General features: G+C 41.6%; 1 protein-coding gene across 1 annotated transcript in view; it reads right to left on the minus strand.

Moving 5' to 3' along the window:
- The window catches only part of slain1a (SLAIN motif family, member 1a), a 137,816-nt gene that overhangs the window by 100,346 nt on the left and 18,655 nt on the right, over positions 1 to 18,815 (minus strand). The window contains exon 2 of the mRNA XM_072258757.1: positions 14,221 to 14,360. Within this exon, the coding sequence (XP_072114858.1) occupies positions 14,221 to 14,360 (140 nt within the window). The remainder of the gene's footprint in view (positions 1 to 14,220; positions 14,361 to 18,815) is intronic.

The raw sequence follows: 18,815 nt of genomic DNA on the forward strand, positions 1-18,815 counted from the left end.
TATTCTTGCTTGTGCAACGATGGGCACCACACCACCATGGGGTTATCTCTTTCTTGAAAATCTATTTACCATTCACTGTGTAATCCACAGACAACATCTTATCACAAAAAAATTGATTGACTGCACAAAACTTTAAATATTGTTATCAGATCAATAAGTAAAATCAAGTCCCACGCTCTCAATACTTGACTATTTTGACAAATTTGTATTGAGAAAGATGAAAAGTTTGAACACTTACTATGCACACAGAAGTCCAGATAGCTCTTATAAGGAAAGTGCCCAAGACGCTTTTATGTATTTTCTGAAATTGACAAAATTCTTTGAAGATTCGAATGTTTCATTCAGTAATAAATTCAAGAATATCCAACATGGCATTGCTTATTTGTCAGAATTATTCACAAAGTTTAATGAAATCAACCTTCAATTGCAAGGAAATGATGTGAATCTTATAAAAGTCAAATTGGTCATCTCCACATTTCTGTCCAAGTTAACCCTAGTTACTGTACGTGCAATATTGGCAGTTGTGACTTTTTTCCAATTTCCAAGCCTCTACTTGATCTCCAAGTATACTGTGCCCACCTTGGTGAGTTGCATAAAGATATGTCGAGAGGTTTCAGGGTTTTCTCTCTATCCATATTCCAAAATTGGTAATAAATCAATTCCTGAACACTTGTAATGAGGAATGTACAGGAAGGATGGAAGAAGAACTGATCTTGCTACAAAATGACTTTCAGCTGAAGCCAAGATTCAAAAGACCATATCAAGATTTTGGATTTCAGGAAGAAATCTCTGAATGCTATACTGCACTGTAGAAAAAGGTCCAGATGTTCTTTATTGTCTTTCCAGCATTATATTTAGTGGGACATGGTTTCAATGCAGACTTTTGACATCTTTCAAAGCAACAAAACAGACTGGACATTATGAAACATGAGTATTTGAGACTCCTTCAGCCTGATGTTGAGAAGCAGGTATAACACAACAAGCTCAACAATCTCATTGAAAGGTGAAAAAGCAATGAAGTAGTGAATAGTTGGACATTTAATGTACACTATAAAATTGTTGATAAAAATTGTTTTACTGTAATTAAATAAAGAAATCATATTCTATGTAGCTTTAAATAGATTTAAATAATTTTTGCAGTTATTTGTCACTGCTTTGAATTTGCACATCCCATTTTCACTGGGCATTGTAAATCAAAATTCTTTGTAGTTTTTAGGTAATGGCCGGAAAGGGAGAGAGGGGCACTGGGGATGTGGTCTGGAACCAAGTGGGTAGTGACCCAAAAAAATTGGGAACCAATGCTCCAAGATATCCTGGTTTCTTTCTACGGAGGAGCCTTCCATTTCCTACTCATCCACCTCACCACTGCCAAACTTTAGTAAGTACTCCTCCATCCATCTCCGTGATAATTGCTATGTAGCCCTGTCAATAGGCTGAGCCCCACGAGTTCAGACTTCTGCCCAGCCATCCATTGGATTCCAGTGGAAATCAGTATTGAAATATGGAAGGAAGTCTTTGCAGACTTGTTCGCACTCATTGTAGGTAAGAGTCTGCATTAGGCTCTTTATCTCTGACTTCTGCCACGTGTTAAAATCTGTGATTAAATTTACTACAAATGGTAAGTTGGCAAATGCAGTTTACCTTTTGAAGATGATCGAAATCAAACTCAAAGATGAGCTTATTGTCACACGCACAAATGTACGTACGCACAGGTGCAATGAAAATCTATCTGCAGCAGCATCACGGGCACGTGGCATCGGATAAGTGCCATTCACAAGGAAAGCATAAATTATTCTCGTTTTTAAAAGAAAAACCCAATTAGAACAGGAAAAAACATTGTCCACTTTAGTGCAAAGTGATCAGAGTGGTCATAGTGTTGCTGAACTGTAGTGGAGATTGGGGTTTTGCTGGTTGGTTCAAGAATGGAATAGTTGAAGGGAGGTATCCATTCCTGAACTTGGTTGTGTGGGACTTCAGGTTTGTCTACCTCCTGTCCGATAGAAACTGTGAAAAGAAAACATGACCCAAAAGGTGGGGATCTTTGACAATGATGTTGCCTTCTAGAGGAAACGCCTCCTGTAGATACTGCTGATGGTGGGGAGCGATGTTCCGGTGATATATCGGGCACAGTCCTCTACTCTCTGCAGCCACCTATCTTCCTGCTCATTTGAATTGTCATACAAGACCATAATGCCATCAGTCAGGATAATTTCAACAGTACATTTGTAACATTTAATTAGGTGGACCTCCTTAAACTCCTAAGAAAGTAACAACAGTGGCATGCTTTACCTATGATTGTATCGAAGTACTGGGCCCTGATATGTTAACACCCAATAATTGTAAGCTGCTGACCCTTTCCACCTTTCCACCATCAATCCCTCCATGTAGACTGGTGCATGTTTGCCCTCCTGCCCTCCGTGAAGTCAACAATTAGCTCTTTTGTTTTGTTGATGTTGAGTGAGAGGTTGTTGTTGTGGCACCACTCAACCAAGTGTCCTATTTCTCTCTGCTAAGATGACTCATTACAACATGTGATTCATCCAACAACAGAAGTACCATTGGTAAATTTGAGGATGGCAGTGGAGCGGTGTTTAGCTACGGTCACGTGTGTATAGAGAGTTGAACAGGGGCTAAGCCAGTACTTTTGAGGTGCACTGGTGATGATGATCAGCAAAGAAGGGACCTTGTTATTGATCTTCATTGACTGAGGTCTGTCGATGAGAAAGTTAAGTATCCAGATGCTGATGGCAGATAGAGACCTAGGTCTTGAAGCTTGGTGATGAACTTGGATGGGATGACTGTGGTAAAGGCTGAGCTATAGTCAAAGTACACAGAGCAGGGAAGTCCAGTTGCCCAATCTGTTTAATGTAACAAGTTTCAAACTGGGGTAATGAGAGCTGTTAATGCCAAAAATAATACAATAAGCTCTTGGTTGTGATTCCTCATACAAATGCTCAAAATAGCATATACCTTAGGCAGTGGAGACACTCAGCTCAAAGCCTCTCTGTAAATAGATGATGCCACGAGCTCTTGATTGGACCAATTGTTGGTCCACAGATTGATGAGCATCTGTCACTAGGTGCTCTTCAATCTGTGCTTATCCAAAGGGGTCAGAATTTTTCGAAGCAAAGTGAGGCCATGTTCTTCAGCTACTGGTCTGACCAAGGTTGTGACCTATCCATCATCAGGTCCAATTACTTCAAGACATTGGGAATATGGTTCAGAGAAGCAGGGCATGAACCAAGAACTAAGCAGATTACAGGGATAAGGTGGAATAGAGACTGACGACATAGGTGCCATACTTCTTCTCTATCATGGGAAAAGTAACTGATTAACAAGTATGAAATGTTTTCGATGTTCTATGACCCATATTCTCCTCCTGCATCTGCAGCAGTCACGTGAGAAATCATATGTTTCATCTGACATTTGAAATGGGCCCATTTCATGAGAATATAATGTAAAAGTACCCATAGAAATGGGTAGAAAATATTCCAATATATTGCCCCCATCATGACACCAATCTTTGCATGAGGTTGCATCAAGCTGTATCAAGATCCTAGGTAGGCAATCTCCAAGTGGCACTACATGCCAAGGTTCTATCTATCCACAGTGTTGCAAAAGATGGGCGCAGCCATGCTCCTGGGAAACTTTATATTAAATGGACTGCGTATCACACCATCTCTCTATTGGGGAAAGGTTTAATTCCAAAAGCACAAAGTCAATCCAGCAGTGGTCTGTCGAAATGTATCAGGACCTTGCAGGAGGAGTGGTGGATCACATCAGATGGGTCCCTAAGCCTCATTATCCTAAGTCTCAAACAAGCATCAGGACCTTTCTTGGCTGGTGGTGAGGAGGTTCTACCTTGTTAGGTCCTTCATGTCTAGCCAGAATCTCAAACATAAGATATGCTACACTCAAGGGAGCTGTGGTGCACTTGAGACCATCAATCTGAACAGATGAGCAACATGGGACTTTGTGCTCTTCATGCTGTTGCCAATGATGCACATTAAAACAGAAATCAACTGCTAGATGATCATTATTTGGTGAAAGGTGTGTTTTGGCCTGCTTGAATCTGATTGGTCATCTAGCATAAGGAGATATCTACAACTAAATGCTGCAAATTGGCACACTCCAAGACATAGGACTGTGTGCTGAGGCATGCACGAAAACTGGCGAGTTCACCTCAAAGACTCTAATGGGAAAGGCCACAGATCTGAGCTCTCACACCACTATATGTTGAAGGACTGGCCCTGAACCATAAACACTCAAGCTTATTACTGATGCAGTGTTTGGGAATGAGAAAGAGATGTTTTGTTGACATATTGTGAAAAGTGTCAGCAAATGTAATGACAGGCTTGGTACTGTGAATCGAGGCAGTGCAATGTTCCACATTGTACTAGTATACATTTTTAGAATAAACTGCTTGGAAAAAAATTTGCTCCTTGAAACTATGTTTTGGTTTTCACTGGATATAAACAACTAAGTTTGCGAACCCAGGACCCTTTAAGCAGCAGGGACTATACTAAGATTGTTTGGAAAAATACAAAGAAGCAACTTATTAGAGGAGATATGCACGCTGTTCCAATCAGTCCTCAATACCAGCATTGTGAATAAAGCTTTATCTTTTCCTTCAGCATGCTGCAATGGACAAGCTGCAATGCTAACTTTAGCAACTTTCAACCTCAGCTTCATTTGCCATTTTTTTTTGGTAGTTGATCGTATTGAATGAATTTTAGCAGAGTGTTAAGGTAGGAGTAGACAGTGATATTTTCCAGGACTTTAACCAACAGGAACTTGCATATGAGAGGGTTTCCATCTGCCTGTTGTGCCATCTGCCAGTTTGGGGTATCTCGATATCTCCCCTGCATTTTTTACGTCCTATAAATGGAATAAATGTGTTATTAGTTAATGCCTTCAATCCCATTACTCCTGCCTCCATGGATATTTACTGATCCCAATTTTTCATCCTTCCAACTTTAACAGGATGTCTACTTGACCATTTGGTTTCAATCCAGAGGACAAGCCCACAAACAAGGTATTAATTTCCTTTCTCATATTATCAGCCAACTCTGTGGTTCCAACACCTATTATTAAAGTTGGATCTCAATTAACTTCAAAATTTTTCTCATTATGGCATTGTTCTTACTGCAGCAACAAGGAAAATTGCAGAGTTCTTTACCCTGCAAATCCCACGGTGATATTCAATAGTAGTCCTGATCTTAATCTCTCAAGGATATGTGAATCTGAGACAATGATTCCCATCTTAAAGGATGAGACTTGATCAGAAATGCTTCCAATAATACCATATTCATTACAGAGATTGTGGAGGAGATTAATAACAACCTTTGCAAGTTCTTTGCTGGGAAATGAACCTGGTCGGGTGTCAGATCTCACAGTGGGAGAGCATTTTGGAGATAGTGATCATAATTCTACCTTCTTTACCATGGCATTGGAGAGAGATAGGAACAGACAAGTTAGAAAAGTGTTTAATTGGAGTAAGGGGAATTATGAGGTTATCAGGCAGGAAACTGGAAGCTTAAATTGGGAACAGGTGTTCTCAGGGAAAGGTACAGAAGAAATGTGGCAAATGTTCAGGGGATATTTGTGTGGAGATCTGCATAGGTACGTTCCAGTGAGACAGGGAAGCTATGGTAGGGTACAGGAACTGGGGTGTACAAAGGCTGTAATAAATCTAGTCAAGAAGAAAAGAAAAGCTTACAAAAGGTTCACAGAGTTAGGTAATGATAGGGATCTAGAAGGTTATAAAGCTAACAGGAAGGAGCTTAAAAAGGAAATTAGGAGAGCTAGAAGGGGCTATGAGAAGGCCTTAGTGGGCAAGATTAAGGAAAACCCCAAGGCATTCTACAAGCATGTGAAGAGCAAGAGGATAAGATGTGAAAGAATAGGACCTATCAAGTGTGACAGTGGGAAAGTGTGTATGGAAATGGAGGAAATAGCAGGGGTACTTAATGAGTACTTCAGTATTCACTATGGAAAAGGATCCTGGTGATTGTAGTGCTGACTTGCAGCAGAGTGAAAAGTTTGAGCATGTAGATATTAAGAAAGAGGATGTGCTGCAGCTTTTGGAAAGCATCAAGTTGGATCAGTCACCGGGACCGGATGAGATGTACCCCAGACTACTGTGGGAGGCGAGGGAGGAGATTCTTGATCCTCTGATGATTCTCTTTGCATCATCAATGCGGACAGGAGAGGTTCTGGAGGATTGGAGGGTTGTGGATGTTGCTCCTTTATTCAAGAAAGGGAGTAGAGATAGCCCGGGAAATTATAGACCAGTGAGTCTTACCTCAGTGGTTGGTAAGTTGATGGAGAAGATCCTGAGAGGCAGGATTTATGAACATTTGGAGAGGTATAATATGATTAGGAATAGTCAGCATGGCTTTGTCAAGGGCAGGTCATGCCTTACAGGCCTGATTGAATTTTTTGAGGATGTGACTAGACACATTGATGAAGGAAGATCAGTAGATGTAGTGTATATGGATTTCAGCAAGGCATTTAGAAATATAGAAACATAGAAAATAGGTGCAGGAGTAGGCCATTCGGCCCTTCGAGCCTGCACCGCCATTTATTATGATCATGGCTGATCACCCAACTCAGAACCCCGCCCCAGCCTTCCCTCCATACCCCCTGATCCCCGTAGCCACAAGGGCCATATCTAACTCCCTCTTAAATATAGCCAATGTACTGGCCTCAACTGCTTCCTGTGGCAGAGAATTCCACAGATTCACCACTCTCTGAGTGAAGAAGTTTTTCCTAATCTCGGTCCTAAAAGGCTTCCCCTTTATCCTCAAACTGTGACCCCTTGTTCTGGACTTCCCCAACATCGGGAACAATCTTCCTGCATCTAGCCTGTCCAATCCCTTTAGGATTTTATACGTTTCAATCAGATCCCCCCTCAATCTTCTAAATTCCATCGAGTACAAGCCCAGTTCATTCAGTCTTTCTTCATATGAAAGTCCTGCCATCCCAGGAATCAATCTGGTGAACCTTCTTTGTACTCCCTCTATGGCAAGGGTGTCTTTCCTCAGATTAGGGGACCAAAACTGCACACAATACTCCAGGTGTGGTCTCACCAAGGCCTTGTACAACTGCAGTAGTACCTCCCTGCTCCTGCACTCAAATCCTCTCGCTATAAGTGCCAGCATACCATTCGCCTTTTTCACCGCCTGTTGTACCTGCATGCCCACTTTCAATGACTGGTGTATAATGACACCCAGGTCTCGTTGCACCTCCCCTTTTCCTAATCAGCCACCATTCAGATAATAATCTGTTTTCCTATTTTTGCTACCAAAGTGGATAACTTCACATTTATCCACATTAAATTGCATCTGCCATGAATTTGCCCACTCACCCAACCTATCCAAGTCACTCTGCATCCTCTTAGCATCCTCCTCACAGCTAACACTGCCACCCAGCTTCGTGTCATCCGCAAACTTGGAGATGCTGCATTTAATTCCCTCATCCAAGTCATTAATATATATTGTAAACAACTGGGGTCCCAGCACTGAGCCTTGCGGTACCCCACTAGTCACCGCCTGCCATTCTGAAAAGGTCCCGTTTATTCCCACTCTTTGCTTCCTGTCTGCTAACCAATTCTCCATCCACATCAATACCTTACCCCCAATACCATGTGCTTTAAGTTTGCACACCAATCTCCTGTGTGGGACCTTGTCAAAAGCCTTTTGAAAATCCAAATATACCACATCCACTGGTTCTCCCCTATCCACTCTACTAGTTACATCCTCAAAAAGTTCTATGAGATTCGTCAGACATGATTTTCCTTTCACAAGTCCATGCTGACTTTGTCCGATGATTTCACCGCTTTCCAAATGTGCTGTTATCACATCTTTGATAACTGACTCCAGCAGTTTCCCCACCACCGACGTTAGGCTAACCGGTCTATAATTCCCCGGTTTCTCTCTCCCTCCTTTTTTAAAAAGTGGGGTTACATTAGCCACCCTCCAATCCTCAGGAACTAGTCCAGAATCTAACGAATTTGATAAGGTACCCCATGCAAGGCTTATTGAGAAAGTAAGGAGGCATGGGATCCAAGGGGACATTGCTTTGTGGATCCAGAACTGGCTTGCCCACAGAAGGCAAAGAGTGGTTGTAGACAGGTCATATCCTGCATGGAGGTCGGTGACCAGTGGTGTGACTCAGGGATCTGTTCTGGGATCCTTACTCTTCGTGATTTTTATAAATGACCTGGATGAGGAAGTGGAGGGATGGGTTAGAAAGTTTGCTGATGACACAAAGGTTGGAGGTGTTGTGGATAGTGCAGAGGGCTGTCAGATGTTACAGCGGGACATTGCTGGGATGCAAAACTGGGCTGAGAAATGGCAGCTGGAGTTCAACCCAGATAAGTGTGAAGTGGTTCATTTTGGTAGGTGAAATACGATGGCAGAATATAGTATTAATGGTAAGATTCTTGGCAATGTGGAGGACCAGAGGGATCTTGGGGTCCGAGTCCCTAGGACGCTCAAAGCAGCTGCGCAGGTTGACACTGTGGTTAAGAAGGCATACGGTGTATTGGCTTTCATTAATCGTAGAATTGAATTTAGGAGCCGAGAGGTAATGTTGCAGCTATATAGGACCCTGGTCAGACCCCACTTGGGGTACTGTGCTCAGTTCTGGTCGCCTCACTACAGGAAGGATGTTGAAGCTATAGAAACGGTGCGGAGGAGACTTACAAGGATGTTGCCTGGATTGGGGAGCATGCCTTATGAAAACAGATTGAGTGAACTCGGCCTTTTCTCCTTGGAGCGACGGAGGAGAAGATGTGACCTGATAGAGGTGTATAAGATAATGAGAGGCATTGATCGTGTGGATAGTCAGAGGCTTGTTCCCAGAGCTGAAATGGTTGCCACAGGAGGACACAGGTTTAAGGTGCTGGGGAGTAGGTACAGAGGAGATGTCAGGGGTAAGTTTTTTACTCAGAGAGTGCTGAGTGCATGGAATGGGCTGCCGGCAATGGTGGTGGAGGCGGATACGAAAGGGTCCTTTCAGAGACTTCTGGATAGGTACATGTCTAGTAATTTCTAAGGTAGGGACATGTCTGGCACAACTCTGTGGGCTGAAGTGCCCGTATTGTGCTGTAGGTTTTCTGTTTCTATGTTTCTATGTTCCAGCACTTAGCTTCTTCACCTTATGGTCAACTACAGAGCTTGTGGTGGACTCAACAGATACTTACCTGACTCCTCCTTACAGAAGTCTGTGATCTCATTCTTGTGAAGCTGATCATAGTTAATGTGGAAGATTTGGCTTTTCTAACTCATCCACTTTCAATGGAAGTTTCAGGATTTTCACAGAGGTCTCAACAGTCTGCTCTTTGATCATGGCAATTGATCAACATACCATTTCTCAGAATAACTGTACCATTTCTACTCAACAGCTATAGCACCAGGAGGGCATGTGGGTTAGGAGATCTTTTTTGCTGCAATTTGCAGATCAGGGCTATTAAAGGTCATGGTCCAGGAGTATCTCGAACGCCCATGGCCACTTTCTACCTCTCACACTGAAAGTGTTAGAGAAACACAGAGTAAGAAAGTAGTGCAAGATGCGTAACATCTGGTGTCCACCCAGAAAAATTGTGGATGATGTTTTAAATACTTGTGTGCAGCACAGTTCTGTAGCAGCTGTACATATCACTATCTCCAATAATGTATATCATTGTAGATTGGTCTGGCAACTGCTCTGCTCAAGGACACAAACTGCAGAGAGTTGTGGACACACCTCAGTCCATCTCAAAAACCAGCTTCCCAGTCAAGAAAGAGCCAACATAACTGAAGACCCCTCTCAACCTGGAAATTCTCTCTTCTCCACTCCACTCCTACGCTCTTCCATAAGGCAGAGGATATAAAAGCTTGAAAATGCACACCATCACACTCCAGAACAGCTTCTTTTCTGCTATTATAAGACTTTTGAAAGGACATTCTGTATGTTTCAGATGAACTCTTGACCTCACAATTTACCTTGCCATGGCCCCTGGACCTCAGTGCCTACCTGCACTGTACTTTCTCTGCAACCATTCCTATATTCTGCATTCCGTGTTTGTTTTCTCTTTGTATACCTCATTGTACTGATATTTTGACATGATCAATGGCACGCAAAACAAAGTTTTTCACTGGATCTTGTGACAATAATAAACCAATTACCAACTACCAGTTATTTTTGGTGGAAAGATTGATACTGAACATAAACATTAATGCATTTTTAACAACCTGCTACTTAACCACCTTCTGCATCGTCACCATGATCAACTTCTATGTAGCTAAAGCTCTTTTCCCATTGAGGTTCTACAGTATAAATTAGAAGCTATCTGGTTCATTGTTCCACAGCAATTTTTAGTCCCAATCTCCCAGCACTCTGTAGCTTTGACATTATATGCCTTTGAATATGGTGAAAGTGCCTTGGACAACAAGTTTCTAAGCCCACCTGTTTTTTGGGTGGAGAAGCAACTTCTAAAGTTCCCCTCTAAGCCTCCTTCTACTCAGTTTTAAAATATGTGCTAAGGCCTTCTCTTTCAGTCTGTCCAGAGTTCTCATGTTTTTACATGTTTCAGTTAAAGCTCCCCATTGAGTTGAGGCTGACCAAAGACATGAGGCCAAAATAACAGATTACTGAGATGCATGCCACTCTTTGTGAGTTAGTGGTGTTGAGCAAATCAGTCAGTTTGTCTTGGGAGTAGAACTGTTCCCTAACCTCTCCAGTGATTTGCCTGAATTGCACTTCACGGACCCAAGGACCCAACTGTGGTATAATTTGGTCACGAAGAATGAATGACTGGGAATCAGAAGCCAAGAGTGCAAGTAGATATCCACTTACTTGCTGTGCTGTGGAGAACTGCTGCAATGTAAATGTCCCATGGCGACTATCAGGATGTTGGGTACATTGTGGCAATTGACTCGGCAATTTCCAAATTTGCACTTCAATGAAATACAAGTTCTCATCATTGAGGAAAGTGAGGGTTCGAGGTGTTGTGGATGCTGTCAATGATTCTCCGAAGCTGGCTGAAGGAAGTCTGTAAACCAGTTTGGCCTAGACCTAATTCCAGTGCTCCAGCTGTGTTCAACTGCTCCAACTCTTAACTGCTTCTTCATGGACAAATAGGGATGAATAACTACACTCAGTCCCTGGGTTATGAACGTCCGACTTACGGACAACTTGTACTTACTGACCGCCATAAAGCTTATTATATTAAAAATTCGTCGGCTTGAGGAAGGAGAACGCCGTCCGCCATTTTAAGTCTATTCACGTTCCTGTTAACACTGTGTTAAGTGTGTAATTTTGTATTTGGCTTAAATTTTTCTTAGCAAGATTCACCCTGACCCCCCTTTTCCAGTCATCATCGCCCCCACTTGTCCCATTTAACTTGTCTCGGTGCGAGTGGGCTTTAGGACTCAGGGGAGCTCAGGACCCGCCACCCGCGGCTGCTGCTGAATCCGCAGTGTTTCTGTTCCGTTGACGGAAGCGGTAAACCAGTTAAATTTATGGATTGATAATTCCCATCTCATGTTTATTTCACTCTCCGCACAATCATATTCACAGGGACTTTAATCAAAGTCTCTATGTAATCAAAGAAAACAATCATGATTGAAAATAAAGTGGAAATAATAAAGCAATTGGAAGGAGATGAAATGCCATCGGTCATTGGAAAAGTATTAGGCTACAGTCAGTCAACGGTCGGAACAATTTTAAAGGATGAAGTGAGAATAATAGAGTATTATGTACCTGTTCCGACTTAGATACAAATTTGACTTAAAGACAGACTTAGGAATGGATCTTGTTCGTAACCCCGGGACATCCTGTAATGCCAGCAAATGGAAGTCCACTTCCATCTATCAGCTCCATTTTCTTCCCATCTTGGTTAGTAAGACAGATATCAGCCCCAATAAATTGGTAAGGTACACTAAACCAAAATTATTATACTATATTGTGTTCTAAATAGCTTACATGTTGCCTTTGCTGTCTTTCCTTGTTCTGACATTCTGAAACACGCAAAACCTTTCAATGTTACTGTGACATTGTTTTGGTTGTCAAAACTGATGGCAATTTAGCAAGGCAGGAAGCATTTAAAGTGCCATACTTATTCTCCAAAATAAATGAAAATTAATTTACTATCTCTTTCAGGCAAAATGAATAACTCACTCATACGTGCTGTGGCATTGTGGTTATATTACAGGTGAGTAATGCACAGACTTGCAGTAATGACTGGGGAGTCAAATGAATCAAATCCCTCCATGGTAGCTAGGAAAATTAAATCAAAACCAGTTACTGAAATAAATCTGAAATTAAGGCCATAAAGCCAATATATAAGAGCGGAATTAGGCCATTTGGCCCATCAAGTCTGCTCCACTATTTCTTCACGGCTGATCCATTTTCTTTCTCTGCCCCAGTCTCCTGCCTTCTCCCTGTACCCCTTTATGCCTTCACCGATCAAGAATCTATTAACCTCTGCCTTAAATATATGTAAATCCTAGCCTCCACAGCTGCCTATGACAACAAATTCTAGATTCACCACTCTCTGGCTAAAGTAATTCCTCCTCACCTCCGATCTAAGAGGATGACCCTCTGCTCTGAGCCTGTGTCCTCTGGTCCTAGACTCTCCCATCATATGAAACATCCTCTCTACATCCACTCTATTGAGGCCTTTCACCATTCCAAAGGTTTCAATTATATCACCCCTCGTTCATCTGAATTCCAATGAATACAGGCCTTGAGCCATCCAACATTCTTCATACGACAAGCCGCTCAATCCTGGAATTATTTTTGTGAACTTCCTTCGAACCCTCTCCTGTGTCAGCACATCCTTTCTGAGATAAGGGGCCCAAAGCTGCTCACAATACTCCAAGTGAGGCTTCACCAGCACTTTGCAATACCTCAACATTAAACCTTTAAATAGCATTTGTGTTTGTCAAAAAGCTAGTTGAGTTAGAAATGTCACCAACAACCTGAGGGAAATAATTTTGCCTTCCTCACCCTGTGTCCCCAATCCAAGGCTACTTTGCAAGGTTGACCCTTGCAAGGTTGCGTTGCTCTCATTAATTCCAAACCACCATAATTCAAAAGTCCACTCACTGCTATCACACCCCAAGCCTGCAACACTGACTGAACTCTGCTCTGGTTCTATCTCATTAGCTCTCCCTGTTCTGCAATAAAAAAGACAATCCATGTAGCCCCAGGTGCGGACACATTAACTTTGCAAAGATTTTGAAATATCTATCGTTTGTCTAACTTTACGGAGCATTACTTATCCCAATGTTCAATGTAATAAAAGAGAGCACAAAGATTTTTATAACCATTCAAATATAAATGTATTATTACTTAAGAGGTAAAGCCATGTAATAAAAGCTCTTTTGATTTACTACAGAGCTGCCCATGGTTTCAAACCCTTACAAAGAACTTACTATGATGTAAAACAACAAGACTACTATTCAAAATTAATCAGATACTGCAAAACCCTTTCTGTCACCAGTCGTGAATAATAACATTCCAAGCAATTTTAATTCATTCTTTTGAGTGTTAATGTTAAAGAGGAGCTCTGATAGGCATAGGTGATCATTCAACTGATTATATCTCTGTACTGTATATGAACTTTCAACTACATCCAAATTCAACACCTGAAATTAAAATTTAATATTTCCTCGCACAAGAGATGATATCAACAATGCAAATTAGTACCTCTGGACAGTTCTGAGTGACGCGGTTCAATAATGTGAAACGTAACACTAGCCACTTATGCGGGTGGACCTGCTGAACGTTCTTAGATTTTCCTGTTTATATTATCTATAGATTGATGGTTTGATCACTGCAGTTGCTCCTGGTGCTCAGGTTTTTAACAATGCCACACCAAAAAATCGAGTATAGCTATACATTTCAAAGTTGGACACGGGTAAATTAGTAAGGGCTTCAACAGACATCAACTTGGAGAATTGTTATGTACGGATCAGTGAGGAAAAATGAGGCTAGCCTTACCAACAAAATCAGAAAGCAGGTTTCCTGCATTTATTGCATTTTTCCATTAAATTACTTTAAAGCATTCATAATGATGCATTTTTAGAGTAATACAGGGATTACAAGGGATTGTCCTCTTATTAATGAAAACTGAAGCAGTTATTTATTCACATTATATATGTTAGCTTATTCAAAGATGACATGGCTGTCAGTAGCAAAACCTGGGTAATGTGTGTATATTGTTCTCACCTTGGTCAAGTCTGAAGCACAATGATCGCTTAGCTGCTTCAACCTCATGGCCGGGGTGGTCAAGCACCTGTCTACACCACTCAAGTGGGCTCATGGCTTTCTGTTCCATGGTCAGCTGCCTTCTTGGTGAAACATACAACCTACAATGAAAGCACATCACTCACAGTCATCTTGCACAGTAGTTAAGTCAGATCACGATTAATTTGTAATTTGACAAACATATGGGTAGTGTAGCAATAGTTTATTTCAATGCCAGTCAGTCAGGGCAAGAGGAAATGCATTAATGAAAACTGAAGTCAATTATTATCTTTGGAAAAGCTCAAATCTATCAATGACCTTTGATAGCTTCTGTGCATTTAACAAGAAAAGTCAAGCTCCCCAGAGTCCTATCCGATGGGCAAAGATGACAGTCCCACACATTAGGGCAAAGAAAGAAAGACATTATAGAAGATGTTCCTGGCTGTAAAGAGAAAGAGGAATAATGCACAATGGTTACAGTCACAAGCAGTGCCATTAGTGACATTGATTAAGTGTCTCTGAGTGGATAAGGTGAACACTGAGCTTCAAGGGATTCAAACAAGAATCCCAAGGGAAACCTACATCCAAACACTCAACAGAAATGAATTGATTGAACCCGACCAGCCGCTTCCTCCAGTAATCTCTGTGTGTTGCTATGAAAATATCTTTGGATGAATATGAGGTTAGACAAGTCAATCCCACCAAATTACCTTTTTCCAATATACTCCTGACTAGAAAGAGGGGAACAGCTTCTTCCTTTCTACCATCAGATTTCTGAATGGACCTTGAACCCATAAACACTACCTCACTGCTTTTTTTGCACTACATATTTAATTCAACTATTTAATATATGCTTACTGTAATTTGCAATTTTTATTATCATGTATTGCATCGTACTGCTGTCATAAAAGCAACAAATTTCAAAAGCAACACCAGTGAGATTAAACCTGATTCTGATTTTTTTTTAAAAACAAACAAGCACAAAGCTCATTTTGAGACCAATCATTAAAGATAGAATAAGAAGACTTAGAGGTCTATGGACATGTATGACTATATGGCAAGTCTAAAACTAATACATACATGAAGTGAAAATTATCTGTAAAATAGTGAAAGTAAACTTTTAGAAAGGTATTCTTAATTACTCTTTTCTGATTAGGAATGCTCAACATAGTGTACTTAACGTTAAAAACCTTGCGTACTAACTATGAGTATTAAGATGAACAATCACTTGTGTATTGCCATGAGCTTTCATCTACTGCAGTGGCAATCTCTAACATCAGCTAACAACATTCCCTGCCCCCATCTCACATCCCCAACAATGTAATATCATGACAACCTTTCCCTCAATGTCAGCAAAACAAATAAACTGGTCACTGACTTCATGAAGGGGGCTGGTGTACATGCTTCTGTCTAAATCAATGGGGTTGTGGTTAAGACAGTTGAAAGCTTCAAGTTCTAAGAGTGAGCATCACTAATAGTCTATCCTGGTCCAACCACACAGACCTCACAGCCAAAAAGGCTAAACAAAGCCTTTATTTCCTTAGAACGTTAAAGAAATTTGGCATTTCTCCGTTGAAGCTTAACAACTTTAATCGATACACCATAAAAAGCATCCTGTCTGGAATGGCAACTGTTCTGCATATGACTGCAAGAAACTGCCAAGAGATGTGGACACATCTCAGCGCATAACAGAAACCAGCCTTCTTCTTGGATTCTGCCTATACTTCTCGCTGCATCAGTAAAGTAGTCAGCGTAATCAAAGACCCCACCCGCCATGAACATTCTCTTTTCTCAAAGCATGTTCCACCAGGTTCAACTGCACTTTCTAACTCACTGTTATAATACGTGGATTCCGGTTGGCTGGAACACAACAGGCCAGTACATTTTGGCCCAGTTAAGCAGCTGCCCCAATTATCTGAAGTTTCATGCAAATAGTTAAAAAGGTATAAAAGAGACAAATTGAGTAACAAATTGTGTATTTAGATGAAACAAATTAGAACACTACCAATAGTACTACAGTGTTATAAAACTGGGCTCAGGCGTAACTGCTCCTTTTTGTACAGATCATACCTTCCCCAGAAAAGACCCCAACGATCCAGATATCTGAAAAACCACTGCCACCACCTCCGCATCAAGTTCTCGGCCACACATTCCTGTGACGAATCATCCTATTCTTACCCTCACTGGCATGTGGCACAGGCGTGGTAACCTGGAGATTACTACCCTGAGGATCCTGCTTTTCAGTTTACTGCCTAACTCCCTAAGAGTTAGGAAGCAACCAATGATTCAAAGGAGATCTTCTGTCAGTCCAGCAACATAGCACTGACACTGCAGAGAGGATCGGGATTCACTTCACATCCAGCCCTTGAATTAATGCCAGGGAGAACTTGAGTAAGGCTTTGACGCCTGAGATTGATTCTAAAGGTTAGGGACCATGGGTTCCAAGGTATATTATCAAACTACATCCAAAATCGGCTAATAGGAGATGTGTGATGGTAGAGGGTTGTTTTTACATTTAGATGCCTCTGACTGGCGATGTCTAACGAGGTCTGGTGCTGGGAACCTTGCTGTTTGCAATGTACACCCAGTGACCGCTTTATTTGGTACCTCTTGTACATAATAAAGTGGCTACTGAGTGTATGCTTGTGGTCTTCTGCTGCTGTAGCCCATCTACTTCAAGGTTTGACATGTTGTGCATTCAGAGATCCTTTTCTGCACACCACTGTTGTAACATGTGGTTATTTGCGTTACTGTTGCCTTCCTGCCAGCTTGAACCAGTCTAGCTATTGTCCTCTGACCTCACTCACGAAATGCCCCTCCAACTTCATGATTCAAATCCTGAAAACCTTTCTACAACTTGGAAGACCTTGACTGCTATGACAAACACACTGAATAACTGAATGGCACAACAACACATTCCACCCACAACCGCACCCCCCCCCACCCCTGGTGGAGATTTGACTGACAGCTCCACCTCGCTTCTCCAGGGGTTTACTACAGCTACCAGAAACAGCTGGATGCCACAAATAGACTCAGAAGTCAACCTGCCAAAACAGAGCAAACACTACACTGATAGGGCACCTAACGAACCCCAGCTTGCCCCTGCAGTACTCCAGCCCAGGACATCCTCCACCTTGTCCAAACATGCCCTCTCACCAAGATCCGAGACGGCTTTGCCCTAGTCCATTGATGCAGCCATGAGCTGGAGGAGTGGCTTGCCAATGACCAATTAGAAGTGTGAAGGGAAAAATATCTGTCATACAAAACAACAACAAAACCTCTCATTTGTGCCCATAGTACTGGATGCTTTTCGTTTTCCTCACCATTCTCTGTGAACTCTAGAGACTGCTGTGCATGAAAATCGCAGGAGATCAGCAGTTTTTGAGGTAATCAAACCAACCCGTCTAGCACCAACAATTATTCCATGGTCAAAGACACTTAGATCCCATTTCTTCTCCATTCTGATGTTTAGTCTGAACAATAACTGAACCTCTTGACCATGTCTGCATGCTTTTATGCATTCAGTTGCTGCCATATGATTGGCTGATTAGATATTTGCATCAACAAACAGGTGTACAGGGGTACCTAATAAAGTGACCACTGCATGTACATGAATAACTAGGATGCGGATGTGTGAAATAAGATCAGTGATTTTGCAGGTGATAGTAAGATTGGCAGCTGTTTATCGTGTGGAAAGTAGTTCTTAGGCTGCACATGGGCATCCATGTTTTGGAGACATTGGCAGAAAAATGGCTGATGAAGCTTAATACAAACAGATGTGAGTGTGTGTGTTTTGGAAACTGGAATAAGAACAGGACATACACCATCACCGGGTCACAAGCAGTAATGAGGAACAAAAGGACCTCGAAGCACAAGTCCATACAGTAGATTCTCGAAGATAGCAATGCAGGTAGATAATATGATTAGTAACCCATATGGGACACTGACTTTCATTGGTTTGGGTTCAAATATGCAAATGACTCTAGCACTAGCAAGGTTGCTAAGGATATTCACAGGATGTAACAGTTCAGTTATGAGGACAGATTAGAAAGATTAGGTCTGTTCTCCCTGAGGAAGAGGAAGTTAAGTGGGAACATAATTGAGGTATGTATGAGGTGAGACTGGTTAGGTGCAGGAAATATTTCTCCACATCAAAGGTTGATAAAAATAGAGGACATTTGTAAGGTTAAGGGGGAAGACAATCCTTACCCATCTTCTTTTTTTGGATTCTTACCCCTTCCTTTCTAGTCCTGATGAAGGGTCTCAGTCTGAAACATCAACTATTTATTCCACTCCATTCATGCTGCCTGACTAGCTGAGTTCCTCCAGCATCTTGTATGTGTTGCTCAAGATCTTGACATTTGCAGAATCTCTTATGTTTACAATAAGTAAATAATTAGCAGAGCCAAACATGCTACATGGCAGGGACAGACGCAATTATACAACCTCATAGAATTGTCAATAAACAGATGACCATCTGGCCTATCAAGCTTTTGCCAGCTCCAATTCTATCAGTCCCATTATCCAGATCTTTCCATAGTCCTACAACCCAGCAGACAATTAGGACATCACAATTT

This window comes from Mobula birostris, chromosome 5 (assembly GCF_030028105.1).
Source record: "Mobula birostris isolate sMobBir1 chromosome 5, sMobBir1.hap1, whole genome shotgun sequence".
Lineage (NCBI taxonomy): Eukaryota > Metazoa > Chordata > Chondrichthyes > Myliobatiformes > Myliobatidae > Mobula > Mobula birostris.